The sequence below is a fragment of the Amphibalanus amphitrite genome, unplaced genomic scaffold (genome assembly GCF_019059575.1).
Source record: "Amphibalanus amphitrite isolate SeventyFive unplaced genomic scaffold, NRLGWU_Aamphi_draft 000839F_arrow, whole genome shotgun sequence".
Lineage (NCBI taxonomy): Eukaryota > Metazoa > Arthropoda > Thecostraca > Balanomorpha > Balanidae > Amphibalanus > Amphibalanus amphitrite.
In genome coordinates, this window is record NW_024882333.1 from 128,402 (window position 1) to 149,154 (window position 20,753).

The 20,753-nt window shown below is 50.3% G+C and overlaps 1 protein-coding gene across 7 annotated transcripts in view; it reads right to left on the reverse strand.

The window, feature by feature from the left end:
* LOC122366917 (histone-lysine N-methyltransferase PRDM9-like) overlaps positions 1-19,804 on the reverse strand; it is a 90,788-nt gene extending 70,984 nt beyond the window's left edge. Inside the window, exons 1-10 of one of the 7 annotated variants that reach the window (XM_043339582.1) lie at positions 19,513-19,647; positions 17,561-17,746; positions 17,055-17,203; positions 16,864-16,937; positions 16,558-16,641; positions 16,266-16,342; positions 15,168-15,261; positions 14,901-15,007; positions 14,505-14,647; positions 14,201-14,334 (exon numbers count right to left, since the gene is read on the reverse strand). In XM_043339582.1, the coding sequence (XP_043195517.1) occupies positions 14,201-14,334; positions 14,505-14,647; positions 14,901-15,007; positions 15,168-15,261; positions 16,266-16,342; positions 16,558-16,641; positions 16,864-16,937; positions 17,055-17,203; positions 17,561-17,728 (1,030 nt within the window). In that variant the 5' untranslated portion in view covers positions 17,729-17,746; positions 19,513-19,647. Of the gene's footprint in view, positions 1-14,200; positions 14,335-14,504; positions 14,648-14,900; positions 15,008-15,167; positions 15,262-16,265; positions 16,343-16,557; positions 16,642-16,863; positions 16,938-17,054; positions 17,204-17,560; positions 17,747-19,416; positions 19,685-19,782 lie in introns of those variants that run through there. The other 6 variants (XM_043339581.1, XM_043339579.1, XM_043339580.1 and 3 more) reach the window with 6 other exon arrangements.
* Between the last annotated feature and the right edge of the window lie 949 nt (positions 19,805-20,753).

A 20,753-nucleotide genomic window follows, 5' to 3' on the forward strand; every position in this document is an offset into this window, starting at 1 on the left:
AGCTAAAGATCTTCTATTAGAAGAAGTACCTCAATCAAAAAACACTTTCAAAAAATATGTAAAGAATATCTTACTTAGTGAGTACTAAGCAAAAGTAGTTATCAAAAGTTTAAGTGAAGTATTAGCAAAAGTATTAGTTAAGTAATCCTGGGTACTAAGTATCCTCGTAAATATACCTACAAATAAATATGAAAATATGTTAACCCGCGCACCGACGGGGGTCTGCGCCAACTTCGCAGGGGGGGCGGATGACCGCCCCCCTGAAATCTCGAGAACGAAGCAAGATAGCGACAAGCGGTAAACGGCATCGGATACGCACGGTCAAGATCTACAATTTTTACTAAGGTCATTTTCAGGTCAGGTCAAAGATGACGTCACAGGGGTCGAAAAGTCAAAATGGCGGCGCTAGATATGGAGAGAGTTTTTCTCGAATAACTTTCGAATTAGTCAAGATAGGAACAAACTAAGGGCATCATCGTAATCCTCTCGTCAATCCGCATCGAATGATATATATGTTAGCCTCGAAAGGTCAAGGTCAAATGTTGACCTCAGGTCACGTGACCTCGAGGTCATCATGTATATCATTCCGATGCGTCTTGACGAGCTGAACACAATGAGACCATCCACGCGTCTGTATCTTGTTCCTGTACGGAGTTATTGGCCAAAAACCTTTGGTGACCTTTGATGACGTCACATGACCTCACAGCTGCCCAACAGCAAAACAGACCTCAAGGTAGTGAAGGTTGATCGTTTATGAAGTCATGTATGGTATATGGGGCCATTCCGACCTGTTTTAGTGGTAAAAACAGGGAGTTGATTTTTCCCCCATTGACTTATAATGGGGAGGTCGCGAAATTGACCTGACCTTAGGTCACCGATATCAAAATTCCGAGATATACAAATTGTAGCTACTAATGACCTAATAACATCCTGCGACTTTCAAAGGCCTCCGACATCTACTGTAGCTCTGGCACGGTGACAAAGTTGCAAAAAAGTGACTTGAGGTTGGGTCATTCAAAGTGACCTGGTGACCTGACCTTGGAAGGTAGGAGGTTCAAACTTGCACACCATGAGTAAAATTGATGAGGGAATAGTCATACCAAATTTCGCGGCGCTACGCGCCGCGGTTTTCCCGCTATTCGCGAAAAACCTCAGGGGGGCGGATATCCGCCCCCCCGTCGGTGCGCGGGTTAAATCTTACAACAAGAAAAATAACAAGAACATGATAATAAATAGTAATGCATACCTAAATAACGTAATACACACGCTTACCTAGTAGGTGTTTTCATACAAAGTGCTTAGCATCTCGACAAGTGGCCCAATAATAAATGGACATATTGGTGCATTTATTATTGGGCTAGGCTGACAATGATGTGTTGATAATGTAACCTACCTTTGTGATTATTGACACAGGAGATACATCCCCACTCAAATGAAACGCCGGACTTGAAGGGGTCCATCAGCAACAAGCCCTGCTTAGCTGGTGGGCCCTAGAAAGTCTGGCTGTTGACCTGCGCTCGAATTGACCAGAAATGTTTCCCCACTGGACTGCCATTTGCTGCTTTTTCTTCTAGGAGTGAAAGTCTGAATGCACTCTACTAACCAACTATGTATGCATGTATGAATGACTTCTTTCTTAGATGTAGTAGAACAGTCATCCGCTGCTTTCAGCAATGACTACTTTGGCTCTCTTTATTTATTAACCGGTTCCCGCACTTCTTTTGCTTACTTTGTTCTTTTTTTTCAATTTTCCTAGCTGGGAGTGCCGCGACTTATCCTTTTTTATTTTTGTCTGGTGTTAACGTAAGGTGCTGTGAGTCGCTGGGCTGAGGGTGGGGGCACTCTGGTCACCTAATAATGGGTGGCGGAGTAGTTCGAAAATTAAAAAAAAACTGCCAAGCAGGAAAACTAATCAGTTTCACGAGATCAGAATTCCCGCGCTGTTAGCCATACAGAAACGACAGTTCTGTCATTTTCGAAACTACGGATGATTAAAACATTTTTTTTAATCTATATGTATATAGGTGTTCTATATTGTTCCTTTGTAGCTTGTAGGGAGCCATCTTGAGACTTGGCAGGGAGTTGTGCTGTGCCTTTTGCATGTTAGGTATGTCCACAGAAAAAAAAACTCTGGGGTCACTGATGTTAGTTGTCGGACCTTCGTCCCGTCTTGAGTTGAGATGTTAGTTTCACAACCTTTCAGCCAGTTACTCCCTGGCCGTCGTCAGGTGTTCTTTGACCCTCAGAAGGACCTGGATGTTGGTGGCGTTGCGCCGTACGCGTCATACCGGTCGAAAGCTCCAGTAGTCAGCGGGAATCGAACTCGTGTTTCCCCGGTGATGGTCCACGGTTCTAACCACTCCACTATCGAGGCAGATATGACTACGGCCGGAGAAGTTACTGGCTGAAACGTTGTGAAACTAACATCTCAACTCAAGACGGGGACGAAAGTCCGACAACTAACATCAGTGATACTAACAGGCCTCGTCTCAAGCATTCAGAAAAACTAAAGCTTTTGGGGGCTGATGGGGTGATGTGGGGAGAGAAAAGGAGAAGTGTTGGTCTAATTGACTTTGTCTTACCTGCAGACCCATATTTCATGCTAATTTGCATGCATACCAGCCTGGTATCAGCCCTTATAATGCATATCAACTCACCACTTGATGGCATATCAACTCACCACCTGTCACTTTTCTTAACCCGCGCCCCGTAGGGGGGGGGGGCCGAAACGGCCCCCCCCTGTCCTTTTCGGTCGATATCTCCTAAACGGCTGGAGATATCGCCACCAAACTTTCAGGACCCCTCCGGGCATCAATTTTACACATTGTGACCAAAAATTTTTCCAGAGGCTATGATAGGTTGGCCACAAATGACGTCAGAGTGACGTCATGTTCTGTCATTTTTGACCGAAAAAAGACCTTCGCGAGAAGACCTGTCAGGACTACAGCTTTGAAGATACAGAAAAATGATCAAGATATAAAAGGTGTAGAATTGACAGGGCTACAAAACTGCTATCTCGAATTTTGAAATTTTTGAGTTTTGACCCCCAAAAATCAAAAAAGCATTTTTTTGGATATATTCGCCAAAAAATCCAAAAAGTTTTTTGATTTTCGAAAAAACCGGATTATATGTGATAGTGCCTACCGTCTTCTATCTACATACCAAATTTCAGATCGATACCTCGTTTTTTGGCCAAGTTATAGCGAAAAAACTGTTCAAAAATGATGACGTCAAATTTTCAAACTCAATTTTTGGCAATTTTAGAACTCGTAGAGCAAAACGAAGACCACCATTAGACTCCCCGTGACGAGCTGCATCGAATCGATACCCATTTTATGCAAAAATATCAACTTTGAAATTTGACCTAATTTGACCTGACCTTGACCTGACCTTCACAAAAACGTGACCTAGGCTGGCCCCAAAGGCTGCCTAACCCACATAATCGCATTTGTCATGTAAAATGGACCATAAAACATGTATCACACGACACATTCATATTGTGACCCCCGGTGACCTGACCTCGCTGTGACCTGACCTGGTATCAGTGACCTCAGATAGCAAAGTATGTGTTTGACGAACAATGTACCATCGATGGTTTTCAATAAATTACCGATTTACTCGCTTTCACAGCACATTTCTTGAACTGCCTGTGAACGGTGAAAATCTGACCTTTGACCTGACCTGTGACGTCATCGGTTTGACCTAGGTCAATGAAATTTGGTCACAAGGTAGTTCCCGGGTGGGGCTATCGAACGCCGTTTGAATTTTGAAAATCGGCCGGTAACTTTCCGAGATCTTAGGGGGGGGCCGAAACGGCCCCCCCCCCCTACGGGTGGTAGGGTCCGCCGGTAGCCCTACGGGGCGCGGGTTAAGATTATAAAAAAAGCGTTGTTATAGGTGAAACCACAGATAACAGTAGTACTACTGTTATCTGTGGTGAAACCCAAAACTACCTGGGATCAACAGTAAATTGATGGTAGTTTCTTTCCCAGTGCATGTTGTTCCATGAATATCCACCGTCTTTGCTGTAGGGTGGGGGCTTTTCCTTAGTTTCAAAATCAGAAGAAAAAAAGGACTTTGAAAAAAAGTTATGTGTTAAGAAGGCACTGCACCACATGCATGCCTTTCTCAGCAAGTTTCATGGCCAGTTTCATGGCACATTTGCATGCCTTGGGAAGGCAATCAGCAAAAATGATTAAAAAAGTATATATTTAGCCCCTTTTTAAGCTAAAGTTTATATCAACTCACCCTCTGGGGGGTGGTGAGTTGATATGGTTTTGGATTTATCGGAATTCCTCAACCAAATAAGCTCAGAGGTGAGTTGATATAATGCCAGTGTTTTAAAAAAAAAAGTTGAGAGAACACATCCTGAAAGAAACCATGGCAAAAAAATGGCAGCATTTTGGCAGCAGACCTCACATTCATGAAAACGCAATCACGTCCAACACAGCCCCATAAAAATGGTTTGATTTTAGCAGCATCATTTTGCTTTATGATACTTAGCCAGGGGGGTACGCTCCGGCTGTTTAGCATTACGAAAAGTGGTGACAGACGTTTGTGGAGGATTGTCGACGAATTCTTGTTCCGCGAGCAGTACTTACACGTTAGCGCAAAATCCACCAGCGCTCGGCAGTACTCGACGCTGATTGGCCCGGTGCTCGTGACGAAATTGCGGGGGACCGCAGCTATTCTCTATGGATCCAAATAGGCTTTTGGATTTCGGAGGGGTTTCTTTAAGATTATATGCTGTTTCGAGCTGTTTTCGAGTTGAAATATATTTCTTATGACTGTTAGCTATATGGCACCATAAAATCATGATTTTTAATTAATATTACCGATGTAATATCGGCCGAAAAGACATGCTGTCTGTTGTATTATGGTCCAGCCCCCGCACGGCTGCTGGCCGCGCCTGCGCGCGCCCCTGCCGCCGCCACCGCTGGCCGCCCCGGCTCCGTGCCTGTGAGCGCCTCTGCCGCGGCCAGCTGACGGTGCGCGCCGAGCGGCGAGACTGGCGCGGGCGACTAGGCGCGGCGCTCGCCATACTTGTTATCTTTTTGGACACTCTTTCGGCCTGAACGGATCGCAGTAAATAAATCGCGTTTTTCATTGATTGTGTGCTCTTTCACTCGAAACGAACCAAAACATAACATGGCGCGGACGGTTTTGTAATTACGTGACTGAGCAGCTTACAGCGCGATGAAGAAAATTTTGATTCAGGAACTGACGGCGCTGCTGGAGAGGCAGGCGGAGAGAGCCGCCGAGGCCGACAAGCGCCTGGAGCGTTTGGAGAGGCTGCTGTACAGAGAGCCCTCCGCGGGGACCGGAACGGGCACGACGGCCGGAGTGTCAGAGTCGGGGGCTGAGCGAGGCGCTGATGGATCCGTTGGACCAGCTGCCGCCGCCCGCCGGACTGTCTGCCTGCCGGCGTCGGCGACCCCGGCCCCGCACCTGAAGTCGGCCTCGACGTGCAAAGCCCGTGTCGAGTGCAGTGTGCGCGACAGTGAGACAGGAGCGGTGAGCAGTCTGGAGGACTCTGAGTCGACGCTCAGACACGCCGTGACAGTGGGGGAAACGTGGAGTGCCCATGTCACGTGCCAAGACCTCTGCGGCACCAAGGGACATTTCGTGGCCCACCTGTCGGCCTACAAGAGGGACCGCAGTCGGCCGAGTGTCGCCCATGCCGCCGCCGCCACCAATCGTCAGTTTCTTGAGCGTTGCCCTACCTGTGGTCGTCGCCAGCACGCCGGCGGAGACACGTGTCGCGCCGCTGGCGCCATCTGTCGTGCGTGTGGCGAACCAGGACATTTTGAGGTGGTGTGCCACCAGAGGGCCAGCACCACAGCGGTGGTGCCATCTGCAGTGACAACAGTACGCGACTCTCCGGGGGTGGCGCTAGTAGCGGTAGCCGCCGGCACCGCCGTGTCACCGCCGCCGGCGGACACGGGCCCAGCCGGGCACACTGCGCTGCAGCCCACGGAGCTGAGTGACGCTGCTGACGTCCACGGAGCCTCGCCGCCGCCGGCGGGGGGCTGGCCAACGCAGACAACGGACAGCAATGAAGCCCCGGACAACGCCGTGTTACCGCCGCCGGCGGACACGGGCCGAATCGGATGTGCTGCGGAGCAGCCCACAGAGCCGGACGGAGCTACGGGCGCCTACGGAGCCTCGCCGCCGCCGGCGGGAGGCATTCCAACGTGCAGCACGGACGGAGTGTACGGAGCCTCGCCGCCGCCGGCGGGAGGCCAATCGGTTGCCACCGGCGCCGCCGCGTCGGTGCCGCCGGCAGACACGGGCCGAGGAGCCGGCCGTACCGCGGCGCAGCCCACCGAGCCGGCTGGCGCGCGTGGAGCCTGCCCGCCGCCGGCGGGAGGCTGGCCAGCACAGACTATGGAGGCAGCCCCCGGCGTGTCACCGCCGCAGGCGGACACGGACCGAGCTGAATGTACCGCGGCGCAGCCCACCGAGCCGGCTGGCGCCCACGGAGCTTCGCCGTCGCCGACGGGAAGCCTTCCCACGCGGACCAGCCATGGAAACGAAGCCGCTGGTGACGCCGTGTTGCCGCAGCCGGCGGACACGGGCCAACCCGGGGCCACTGCGGTGCAGCCTGCAGGCCCGGATGCAGCGGCTGTAGCTTACGGAGCCTCGCCGCCGCCGGCGGGAGGCCTACAAACGCTGAGCACGGGCCGAGGTGCAGCTGCCGGCCCCGCCGTGTCACCGCCGCCGGCGAACACTGGCCAGATTGGGTGCACCGCAGCGCAGTCTACCAGGCCGGCTGCCGCCTACGGAGCCTCGCCGCCGCCGGCGGGAGGCCTACCCACGCGGACCAGGGACGGAGGTACAGCCGCCGGCTACGCCGTGTCGCCGCTGCCGGGGGACACCAGCCAAGCCGACTGTTGTGCGGCACAGCCCGCCGAGCTGAGTAAGACTACTGACGTCTACGGAGCCTCGCCGCCGCCGGCGGGAGGCATGCCAACTCGAAGCACGGATGGAGGCCCAGCCGCCAGCACCGCCGAGTCGCCGCCGCCGGCGGGCACCGGCCAAGCCGGCTGTAGTCATGCGGCGCAGCCTACCGAGCTGGCTGACGCATACGGAGCCTCGCCGCCGCTGGCGGGAGGCCTGCCAGTACGGAGTGGGGACGGAGACCCGCCCGAACAAATGGTAGCGGCTCACGCCGCCGCGCTCCTCCGTACGCCGCAGGGATGCGTGTCCGCCGGTGACAAGTCCGACCGGCGCGGTGACACGAACCTCGGTGACACCACCCTCCACTCGGTCGAGGTGGTGGATGACCTGCTCGGTCCGACCGTCGATGACGAGGTGTGGGAGGACGCTGAGGACCCGCTTCACGCAGCTGCCGTCGCAGCTATGCTCGCTGAGCGGGATACGGAGTGCGACGCGCGTCTGCCGCCGCTCGTGGACCCGAGTCTAGGGGTGACCAGAGCCGCCGCTGACCGCGACCCGTGGCCGCCACCGACACCGGAGCGACGCCTGCCGCGGACCTCCCCGTGCGACGGCGGGCGCGTCCGCTGCAAGAAGCGCCCGGTACGCCGCGGAAGAGAGCGCAGGCGCCGCCGTCTGCACTGCGCTGCGGTGGCCTTGTGCGCCCGGACCCCGGAGGGTCCGCTGTGGCGCCTTGGAGTGAAGACGATGTGATCGTCTTGGGGGGGAGGTGTTGTATTATGGTCCAGCCCCCGCACGGCTGCTGGCCGCGCCTGCGCGCGCCCCTGCCGCCGCCACCGCTGGCCGCCCCGGCTCCGTGCCTGTGAGCGCCTCTGCCGCGGCCAGCTGACGGTGCGCGCCGAGCGGCGAGACTGGCGCGGGCGACTAGGCGCGGCGCTCGCCATACTTGTTATCTTTTTGGACACTCTTTCGGCCTGAACGGATCGCAGTAAATAAATCGCGTTTTTCATTGATTGTGTGCTCTTTCACTCGAAACGAACCAAAACATAACACTGTCATGACACGGACTGCCCTGCGGCTAATGTGGGGCCCCTAATGCCAGCGTCTGGTAATAATGGGTTGACGAAAGGTTATTGGAGACTCTAAGAGCCCCACCAGGATTCAGTATAGGGTCATCAGAGGCCGGGAACGTCCATCCGGGGTCTGAGTAGGCCTATCATAGGGGCATACATGACACATCATGGAACATGGGTCAATGTAGATCCATTAGGGGCCGTTGAAGGGCAATCAGTGTTCAGCGTGGGTCCGTAATTACCTCTGATGGGCATATGCCGTGCCCCGATGGACTAACGCTGGCCCCTGATGAGCCATCACCAGCCCCTAATACATAGGCGTCGCCAGACATTTTCGGTTGGGGGGGCAAAATCAAGTTTTGTGTTAAATCTTGCCTTTCCCCAGCCGTTACTCACTCGTTTTACATATCATTCGACGCGCAATGGTGCGAGGAATCCGATGGTGACAAAGTTTTCCTTCTATCTATAGCATGTATTTTTTTACAAAAAAAAATCAAAATTTTGAAATTTCTGGACAAAAACGACCGTTAGAATTACAGTGGCTGCGATTGCCGACGTACTGCAGAGGGCCCCTGTGCAGACTCTCGTCGCTCATCATCATTACCCAAGAGAAGGTGAAAAACGCTCCATTTGAATCGGATCACCTCGCTAAAACCTCCATTCACGCATGCATGGCGAGGTTTTACGTGAAATGCATAGGGCTTATCCCAGCCGCCGATTGTAGCTAAGAATTGGGCATTCGGCGGAGACTGAGAGAGAATGTCGGAAGTGTGAATCGGAAGTACATCATTCATCCTTGCTGCAGTGAGAAGAAGTGTTTTGTTCACTCGAGTGTGAACAAAACGTTTCTGGTTTTTCGAGTCAAGGGAAGCGCTGCAAACGCGACCAAAAATATTTAACGGAACCAAAAGTTACGCACGGCATGGCGGCAAGGGATCCCTTGGAGATAGGATTGCGACTTCCAGGCCATTTCAGGCCACTCAGGGTCAGTGTGGACTCTCAGAAGCCTGCTTAGGATCCCGGAGATCGGCGTGGGTCACCCCAAATATTTACGTGTATGTGGTGCTTTAGGGCTTTCCGAGCCTTAGGTGGGCCCGGAAAGCCCTTTAGGGCACACGAGCTTTCAGAAGCCAGTGTGGGCGGCGGGCGCTAAGAGACTAGGCCCAGGGTGAGCCTGGAGCCCTCGAATAACAGTGTGAACCGTCGGGGTCTGTGTCGAATCCTTAAGGACCCTACTTTGGTAGGGACATAAGAAACATGTGTTGCGGCTCTCAGAGGGACACGTGAGTTGTGACCCCTCAGATGCCGGGTTGGGGTTAGTAAAGTCTGTCGCCTCAAAAGCTCGGCTGAACTTTTGCCAGTTGAGGTTTTCAGAAATTTTCGAAGGCATCCTCAGAGATTCGTGTGGCCCTTCAGAGGTCTACGTATGTATAATGTCCTCAAAGATCCCTGTATGGGCCCTCTAGAGAACATGGACACCAGTGGGACTCTCAGAGGCCGGTTTGGGCCCTCCGAAAGCTTCTTAGAGCTCAGTGGAGCTCCTTAGGAGCCTGTGTGAAAAGCAGGCTCATGAGCCCTGCGGCACTTGAACGGTACTTGTGCCTGTCGCAGACATTTGACGAGAGTTGAGAAAGGCCCCGAAGATTTCGTGTCACGCTTTGAACGAAAATTAGGTGTCAGCACTCCAAAATTTATTAAAATCAGCTACAAAATGTAATAAAGAACAGTGGCGGCGGAAGCAGGGGGGCAAGGGGGGCAGCTGCACCCTAAAGCTATGGAAAGGGGCGCCTCGAAAATCTGTAGAGAAGGCAGGAAGTTAAGAGGTGCGGCAGCCATAAAGCTGAGCAGTGCGACACCGCAACTGATAAAGGCACTTGTGACACGAAGAGGGTGGCAATGACGTGGGAAAAGTATCTTTTGATATGCTGAAGAGTGGAGGGCATATCTGAAACAAAGGCAGATGCTGCCGACCCTGTCGAATATAATCTTGCCAGGCGATAAAGGCTAGGAGGGCGCAGCCACTCGAGAAGCGCGCCATGCGGAAGAGGGGCGCCTGCATGCGAAAGAGGGGCGCCTGTGTGTGGGACGAAAAAGAAACATTTGTGGAGACGTCTTTGAAGGCGATAGCCTCCGAACGCCAACACGAACATATGAGAGCTTATAGCGTTGCAGGCTCCATGCGACAAAAAGGGGCGCCTGATGGCCGATATGCGAGAGGAAATTAGTTTGTGTAACATTTATTGGGGGCGGTTTGCCGTTTACAACATATGAATGTTAAGGGAGGTCCGAGATTGGGGCCTGTAAAATTGCACTGTCCGTATGGGCGGTTACACCCCTAGTGCTAGGGCGTATTTTGCGTTTTTTTTTACTGGGGAGATGATTATGACCAGGAATAGCACTCTGCAAACTTCTATGGGCGCCTGTATAGGGGCGAAACTGATTTTCCAGTGCAGGGACGGCCATCGGCATTGTGGGGCTGCATTCATTCCACTGGGGCGTCTGCCAGTGTTGAAGGGCGGTATTCATTTCAATGGGGCGCCCGTTAGTGTTGATGGGCGACATGTATCACCTGGGGCGCCTATCGGAGATGGGGGCGGCATTAATTTCACTGAGGCGCCTATCGGCGTTGACGGGTGGTATTTATTCATCCGGGGCGCTGATCGGTGGTATAGGCCGGCATTCGCTTCACTGAGGTGCCTATCGGTGTTTTAAGGCGGCAGTAGGAATCCACTGGTGTCTGGGGCGCCTACCGGCGTCGAAACTCGAAAGGCGACATTCATAATTCATTTCACTGGGAGGCATATTGGTGTTGAGTTGATGTGTAACATTCATTCTCCTGGGGCGCCCGGCAATGGTAAGGGGCGCCCAGCGGGAAGGGGCGCTTCAATATCGTTTGCACTCCTATCCTAGAATACCTTCCGCCGCCACTGATAAAGAACCAGTATAACGCCTTTTGGGGCGACTAACAGAGCGAGCGAGAGGGTGGACCTTGCACGTGCGAAATTGCGAGGGGGTATCTCCAACTGACTTGTGCACGGCACCCTACTAGCCGGTCTCTAGCGATGGGCCAAATTTGAGCACAATCGGCCCAGCCGTTCTCGAGATCTGGAAGCGGCACCCTGCACGTGCGCACGTGTAAAATGGATCCCAACTGACTTGTGCACGGCACCCTACTAACTGCTCCGTAACCGTGTACCAAATTTGAGCGCAATCGGTTCAGCCGTTCTCGAGATCTGGAATCGACCCCTGCACGTGCGCACGTGCAGCAGCACCCCAACTCTGGCACATGGATATGAATTGCCTAGTGGGTGCCTACCTACATGCCAACTTTCAGCGCAATCGGCCCAGTAGTTACCGAGATATTGCAACAATTACAAAAGTGACACCTCTTCGTTTTGCACGTGGCACGTGCATAAGGGGTCACCCACATGCATCGGGAATAGTCCAATACTTGGTAGAAGGAATGAAGCTACCCTACAAAAATTACCGCGTGTAAATCGGTCAAGTGGTTGCTGAGATATAGGCCTCGCAAAACCGTGACTACGGCCGGCCGGCCGGCCGGCCGCTCATACTCAGAAATTTCCGTTAATCTAAGGAAAGACTACGCTCGCTTCGCTCGCTCCGTAACCAACTAGGAACATGGCATGAATCATGGCATTGACATTTCCGAGTCTGGAGTCGGAGTCTTGAAGATTTTGGCGACTGCGACTCTGACTTTGGTTTGAACTGCACGCTGCAACAGAGTCTGACCTCACAGGCATTCTCAGAAAGGTACCCCCATTTTTCCCCGACTCCAAAATCTCATCGGATCTGTATCGATCTCAGGGGGTGCCCGGTCCGAGGTTGGGGGGGGGGGGGGGCAAGCTGCCCCGCTTGCCCCCCCGTGGCGACGCTAATGCCCTAATAGGTCTTCAAAGCCCCCTGCTGGGTCTAAATTGGTCACTGATATGCCCAAGTGGGCCACTGAGATGCGGCCAACTGAAATGAGGCCAACTTTTGCTAGTCCCGACCACATATAGTAGGTTTTCTAGTAGTTATCCTAGAAATTCCTACCAAAATTCGTCCTACCCTTCACTCAATATACCCTGGGCTAAAAAAAAAAACTCTGTGAGATTTATTGAATCATTCCGGCCCCGGGCAGGAAAATATATTTCTGCCCGGGGCCGGGATGGAGGAACCTGTGAAAGGTATGGCTGAACATCAGCACGGATATTCTGGACATCTTGATCTATGGAATGCCCAAGCGGATGAGGGAATGGGTGGGACAGGGTAGGGGATAAATCGGTAAACAGACCATGACTCTGGGGCTATTTGTTTATTAACCCTCGCCCGTATAGGGGGGGGGGGGGTCGAACGGACCCCCCCCCCATGGTTTTTCGCGAATAACTCGCGTAAAAAGCGGCCGATCGCGACGAAACTTTCAGTACCCTCGCGTTCATCAATTTCACACCTACCCTGAAAATTTCATGACCCTGACCCAAATGACCTTTGACCTGTGACCTACTTTTCGAGACCATGTTTGGCTGGAATCGCGATTCGGCGTATGTCGGCTCGCATTAGCCGCGCGTTTGCAGTCTTTTCGTGGTTTCAAGCGTTCAAACATGTGATATGATGTTGCCCCCGTGCATTAGGGTGGGTGTCAAGGTCAACTGAAGGTCAGGTCAGGTCATTGACCTTTGATGACCTCGGTTCACTTTTTCGAGTTTTACATGTTTCTAGGCCAGTTTTTGGAGCTGAATTCGAATTTAGAAACCATATGAACATTTACGAAGTAGTTTTGGTGCCTTCGTAACATGTTACGAAGCTGTCAGAGGCGGTTGCCACCTACTACGAATACCCTTACTGGTTGACCTGACCTGACCTGACCCGACCTGGCATAAATACATGAAGACATCATCTGTGATCAAAACTAACATGATATTCGTGATCAGCACCCCGAAAAACCCCATAGCAGCCACACTTTACGACGTTCTAACAGGTCCCGATTTTCCCGCCTTTGGGGTCATTGACCTGACCTGCAAGGTCAACCAATGACCTAGGACCTTAAAATTGGGTATCATCGGCTTCTTCTCGTCACGGGCAACACGCTCCTTTTTTCCGCGAAGCTCTAGCTCGATCAGGGGCGAAACGGCAAGGGGGGTCCAACGGACCCCCCCCCCCCTTATACGTTCGCGGCTGGAAAAACACCAATACGGGCGAGGGTTAACCCGCGAGTTGCTGGGGGGGGGGGCGTTAAACGCCCCCACTTTTTTCGCCGGGCCATAGCATAAAAACGGCGCGCTTTTGGGTACCTGTAGGGAATTGATTAAAGTTTATTGTGACAAAGTTTCAAAAAAATCGGTCGGAAAATTTTTGAGATGTCGAGGTTTTAATGACGTCATGATTTCTGATTTTTCGACCAAAAACGGTATATGTTCAAAAAATCATATAAAATCACAGAATAGACATACAGACATGCCGTAAACGCCATTAGACTGCCAATACCATGAACAATCAAATGGCTATCTTCGATTATTGATTATCGTTCCGCATTTTCCAAAATCTTGAACTGAATCTTGGCAATTTCTCGTGACTACTTCACGACCATGATACATGTATTTCTTAAATTGAACTTTTTTAGCCAAATACGTACACATATGATAAAATGAATGCCACCATCGTGTTCTACGCCCCAAATTACCCATAAAACATGTGTCATAGGCTGCGAATATCAGTTTTGATTTTCGGGGATATGTGCCTGCCCGGTTGACCTGACCTTGACCCTGACCTATGCTTGACTGACCCCTACATGGATCTGACACTCTTGTAGGCCTAATATGATGGATTGTGCACCGTTTTGACAGAGTTTATGACGAGAGGCGCCCATTGCGAAGTCCTGAAGTCCATGCTACTGAAAGCCCGATTTCAGGTGTTTGAACTCCTGACCTTGACCCGACCTGTGACCTCAAAATTCAACTTTAAAGTGCTCATCTGAAGCGTCTCGTCGCGTTCTTTCGTTTGCCGCCTCGTGCGTTTCGCTGCGCCTATTGGTTCTCGAGTTATCGGCTGGGGGCGTTTAACGCCCCCCCCCCAGCAAACGGTGGGTGGCGAAATACCCCAGCAACTGCCGGGTTAATTATGGCAGGGAATTGATGGATGGGCAAATAATTTTCGGACACCCTGTATATTGTCATCACCAGCGTCCCTTCGATAGACCCCACAGCCCTCAGAACTACCAACAGTGCACTGACCTGAGGATGACGGTCCGGCCGGAGAGGAAGTCACAGACTCCCCAGACGTCTCCGAGTGGACGGTCAGCTCCCGGGCCGCGTCGTCTCCGTAGTAAACCAGCAGCTCTGAGCCCCTCTGAACGGGCTTTGACGTCCTGCATAGGTCGATAAATGTGTCAGAATTGATGAATGTATGGTATATCTCCAGTTAATAGATAATTGGTCATTAATAGCTCAGCAGCGTCCATGATAGCACAAGGCAAACCACACACACAAAATACGGAACGCAGTCTGGTGGGACAGATCCGTGGATTCTAAGACGCACCTGAAGTATATCTGACCCCGGTACTGGAAGGCCACCAGGTTTTGTTCTTCCTCCGAGCGGGCACAGTTGACCCTTCTGAGCCAGTTGCTGCAGCTCGGGTCCTCGGCATTCACAGAGTGATGCACGCGTTGACCCTTCTTGATCTGAAGTACGACACAAAATACTCATCAATTCTTGAAATGAAATGAAAATAACGCGTTTGTTATGGGAACATCGTCAACTTTTTATGTTTCTCTAACATTGTTGCAATATTTTAAGTCTTTCGTCGTATTAATAACTCCATGGTGATTAAAGGGGCAATGGGACTAAATCTATATTATCATACAAACTATGAACCACCAAAATATAATTGCAATAAGGGCAAAGAAGATGCGACAGATAAATGACAAAACTGACCTGCCAGCTGTACCCAGTGGTTCGGGCCTGACCCTGCTCCGTGGTCAAGATGCCATCGTAAGGACCGAGTCTTTGGCGCACCGGCAGCTCATCCTCCGCAAATACTCCTGGAATCAAATAAATCCATGTCTACCTCACCTAAATGGATGTACTGAATTCTGATACATGGGACAGGAAATTACACAATACGAGCACAACACCAAATGTTAGCAGCAAATGTCCAGCAGCGGTTGTTACGTACCGCCGTTTGTCGCCTTGTCAACTTACCAGTGCCAGATGCCGGGTTGCTCGACTGACCAGAGCTGAGAGAAGGCGGCAGCGTCTTGAGGTCCCTTTCGGCATCTCCGATACCGGGTCGTGCCTGGAATATTCAGCATGTAAGGGGCGCAATGTCGACCAAGGATGATACAATATGCACGAATTGAGTTGACCGTAGACCTATTCCTAAATCAGACGGGAATGTTTTGTTAAGGAGCGAGCGAAGCGAGCGTAGTCTTTCCTTAGACCAGTAAAAGTCTTTCCTTAGACCAGTCGTTCTTCGCCATTGGGCGAAGAACGAGCGAGCGAGATAGTGAGCCCTGCACGTGCGCAAGGGCGAGAGGGTACTTCCAACGGGCTTGTGCAAAGCACCCTTCTAACCGGTCGCTAGCGGTGTGCCAAATTTGAACGCAATCGGCCCAGCCGTTCCTGAGATCTGGAAGCGGCATTCTGCACGTGCGCACGTGCAAGCGGGGTCCAAACTGACTTTTGCACGGCACCCAACTAACTGGTCACCAACCGTGTACCAAATTTGAGCGCAATCGGCCCAGCCGTTCTCGAGATCTGGGAGCGCCCCCTGCACGTGCGCACGTGCTGTAGCACCCCAACCTTAACACATGCAGATGAATTATCTGATGGAGACCTAACTGTGTACCGAGTTTCAATTCAATCGGCCCGACCGTTGTGCCGTTATTGAGGTTGCAATTTTGGGGTTCTTAAAAAATGTCCAACTTTACCACGCGCCACGTGCGGTGGTTGGCAAGAACGCATGGTGGCCAATGGCCATCACACCACAGAACTTTTACGTCCAGGTGACATTCAGTAAAGAAGACCGCTTGTCAATCGGATGTCCCGTTCCTAAGATATTAGCTTATGAAGAGCGTCTCCACGGCCGGCCGGCCGGCCGGCCGGCCGCTCATGCTCAGGATTTTCCCTTAATTCAGTATGAACTCGCTCGCTCGCTGCGCTCGCTCGCTCGTAGGCATACCACCTAATCAGTCGCAATAAATATCGAAATGTAGTAAGCATCCACCGGTGTAATAAAAAAGGCGGACTAAAGGTACGTATATACATGTGTGGAGCATACCAAACCGACGCATCCCTTACCTTGGTATCGGGTATGACCTTCAGCGGCCCATGGACACGACATTCACCGTCCCAATCACGGCAGCACACGTCACAAACTGTCGGAAAGAAGGGCAAAGTCTTACTTTTTGACGAATTGATGGAGGGACAATAGAGAAAGGTTTTTGATCACTTTTATAACTTACGTTTCTGTTAGACGAAAACAGCATATCTGTGGTGGGTTTTAGTTGTCTGTAATCTTATGAGTTCCTATCACGTACATTTGTTGTTTGATTAGCAAAAGCTAGTGGACAAAAAGGAGGGAGACACTCACATATGTTACCATCATCGAGACCATCCACGTCCCGGTAGTTTATGACGAGACGTTGACTCTTGATGAACATCCCTTCAGCGAACACTGAAAAAAACAGTAACAGGTCATGTATGACCGGGCTGGGGTGCATTTAGGTGAGGATTGCATTCAAAAGAACGCCTGCTGTCAGAACACTAAAATCACTTTGTAAGTCCCGATCCAATAGCATGAGTACAAACTAACATTTTCACTTCACGGTGTACAAAAGTAAGGTTCCAAGATAAAATTGTACAACCCCTTGCATATTTCAAACTTCTGTTAACTTGCCTTCTGTAGAGTCTTGATTGTCCGGCGAACAGTCCGGTAACAGATTCTTTTTTACATTGGAGATGAACCAGGCACTGAAAGAAAACAACAACACAACAATTTTAGAATTCATCGACGGGATATTGTGTTTACGATGTCCAATAACTACTCGAATTTCGATTTTTAACAACAGCACTTAGCCACATCCTTACTTGTCCCGGTCCAACTCCGTGAACCCGATGAAGTCTTCAGACGGTGACGGCGACCGACTCCGCAGCTTCTGCTCCCTCGCCAGAGACTGCAGAGCTTTGTCCGACAAAGGGTCGTCGTCCGACACCCAGGGAGACGACGGCCGCTCAATCTAGACCAAATAAAGAAACCATCAACATTTGATCTCTCTTCCGGTTTCCGCCGGCGGTTTATTAATCAATACAGAAAAAATAGGCAAATAAGGTGTGTAGTTTGAGTCAATGAACAAAAACATAGTGAATAGATAGACGGCGCCACCGGCTGGCAAGGATACATAACATACGTCATTCCTCATTCATGGCAAGGATACATTCATACGTCAAGGATTTATCGTAACATACGTCATTCCATCACAGACATTAAAATTTGAACACATTTTACGTTTGCATTTCCCTTCAATCAGCCTGGCAATAACAATATAAACAGTAAACACCAATGAGAAATGAGCACCATGTGTTTGTACACTTACCCCTGGTGAAGGGACTTCAATCTTTATCTCCTCTTTAACAACCGGCTCAAGGACGCCCTCGGATCCGTGACTGTCTATGGGAGTGGAGTCCCTCCCTCTCTGGGATCGCCTCAAACCCCATTCTTCGTCGCTGTCAGCAGAGCCCTCCCGAGACCACTTTGGTTCCATCGGTGGTGTTGACGCAGCCTGCGTAAACGGCGGTCGTTCAGACTCATGATTGTTCAATACAATACAATACAATACACTAGTGAGATAGGGTACATGGTCCTTTGTAAGTTCACGTCGATTTTACATATACCGAATCACGATAAGGTGAGTGTGTAGGTAGCAAGAAATCGCAAACTTCTTAAGTTGTCTGTCATCAACAAAAATTGAGTAATTCCATTTGGTATTGGTGACCCAAATACATCTCTCATCAATATCAATGATACGGTTTGTCAACATGAATGTAGGCACCAAGTAAATATTGTCACAACACAACTAATTGTGGGTACTCTTAGTTTTGAATGCTACTGTTTTAAGTAAGTACAATGACAAACTCAAGACCTTATTTTAACTGATAAGACGCAGACCAATATGAGCACTTTTATGTTGGATCCCCTAGTGTGGCTGGGATTTTCCCTACACCAGCCATCTGAAAATAAAAGCCAACCAAATCGAATAGAAATTTGATAACATGCTAATACAGGTGGCCATATTACAAACCACAATATTCAAGTTTTTGAGGTCTCCATGTTTGCACTCTAATAACAAGACCAATTTGCCCAATTGAATTGAACCAGAGGTTGGAAATTCACACTGGCCAGATGCCAGCCCTACATGTCTAGACTCTTAGACACTGTACTGCAGAACTGTAAAGTGCACAATGGCAGCAGCACAACAGTGACATTGTGGCAGTGATTGTTAAATGCACAGCCACAAGTGAGACTAACTATGAACACTCATCCACAAAATGGGTTACATGCCCAGGTTCGCACACCCCATACTAAGAGGACCCACAGGTTTTCTTACAGTGAAGCCAGACTACATATTACGGCAATTGAGTCAATAAGCTGCACCAGCTTGGTTGCCACTCCAATACCGATAACCAACCAATTATTGGACCAACTACTCTCCAATATGTTGCCATGTACATCATTCTCTTGGACAACAATGCACCATGGCACAGCTCAGTTTAGCATAGTACCACTCACTGCCTGGCAGGCAGTGACTCCCTGCAGGCTGCACTGTCCCAGGGTATATTGCACTGTCCCATGCAGAATCTGCACAAACCACTTAATCACAAAGCTTGTACCATACTGCCCATCAGCAGTGGCTGAATGACTGAACAACAGCTTCCATCAAAATAGGTATGCTTAGCAGCCTAGTGTGATGCCTCCTTGAAACAGCAGCACACAGCCAAGCACAGGACCTGAAGTCTGGGGTTCCAGATATATTGTATATATCTATAAATATGACTATAGGATTTTGCTTATATGGCAGACATATAAACTAGACTGGGCAGCAAGGGAATTTCTGCAAGTTAGAGGGAGCAAAAAGAGGAAATGTGCTAGGCATAGGTGACGTAACACAAGCGGTGACGCAGTGGTGTGGGCGGGACTAACGAGCGATGAAGTCCTCACTGCGCATGCGTGCTGCAGCATATTTCATTTTGGCTGCGCAGCCGAACAGCCCTCAGGTTCGATTATCTTTTCTTTTATTTGCGGCACATGTAAGCATCATATTCAGATTCAGAATGTGAAATTACCTATGAAAGAACATGCAAAATTTATGTTTTAAAAGTGAATCAGACTTTTTCTGAACATTTACCAGCATTCCTAGATTGATGTGACAGCTACCCATAATGCAACACCTACCAAACAAGGGTTGGTCAAATATTTTGATTTAATGGCTCTTCATTGCAGTTTTGAAATCACAAATGCAGACATCTTTCTTTTTAGAGTAACACATACCTAAAGGTTTTGTATTGTGTAAACTGATGTACATCTACCTCAATGTGGACTTCTCTGAAAATTACAAAATAACAACAACCCCTAGGCACGCTGGATCCTCAAGGCCAAGGCCATATAGGAATCTTTAGTATCTATGACTGTCTGTTATTGTATCCACCCAATATCAACGGGTGAGACTAAGGCCGCGTTCGATGTCTCCTCGGACGAAGAACATTCTACGCAGAATATTCTATTTTGCGTTCGATAAAGCACACAGGCGGACGACGAGACCGGCCATTTTGTGCGCCACTTACACAATGTGCGTCAGTTTCGAAAAAGGCCCAAGTTTACGTTTCCATAGAGACCGCGCATAAATGTCAACAACTTCTGCAAACAGCTGCTGCGCCGCTTTTGAAATACGCGCCATCATTGCCCCTCTGCCCACCGTAGTACGCTCAAAAGATTCTGCGCGGACGACGAAGATTCTACGTGACGTCACGTAGAATCTTTGCCGTCCGTGCGACATCGAACGCCATTTCGGGCCCGGACGGCATAGAATCTTTGCCGTCCGGGCAGGGGCGGCGCCACGGGTTTTCGATAGGGGGGGACGGGGACCTTGCCTGACCGAAAATCCCAAAAGTAGATACTGATCGTGTATGCAAAAAAAAAAAAAAACGAGGCACGTAACGCCGCGAAACTTGGCAAAGCCCAAAACACATCGAATGGTGCATCCCGTTTCCAAACTTATCCTAGGAAACCTAAGATCGATCACCTTTTCAAGCATCCTTGCCTCTAAAGTCTAAATCAAAATTTGCAGTCTTGCCAACTCAAAGCTGGTTTCCTACAAGCTGCGAATTGCTTAGGTATGAGTAGCAGTGCCAACTATTCTTACGTTTCGTACTTTCAAATTTTCGATCTTACGTCTGGTCAGCTTTATGGCTTCACCATCAAATAGTCATGGAGGAAAAGTGGGAATGTCTTCTGCTCTGACAAGTGCGCCAAAACTGCTATATAATTTCAGAATCATGACATCACCACCTGATCCATATGCAACGGGCAGGGTGCAGCTAATGGCTAGCCGTCAGTGGTCATGTCATCGGTGGTCACTCAAAAGGTCATGCTAGGTCATGGAAGGTCACCAGCCGTTATTTGATCACACTTCCTGATGGATTTTCTTACCAAGAGCTTCGCGGAAAAAACGAGCGCATGCACCGTTGAAAAAAAATGAGTGAAAGGGTCTCAGGTCCGACGACCTCTGCAGG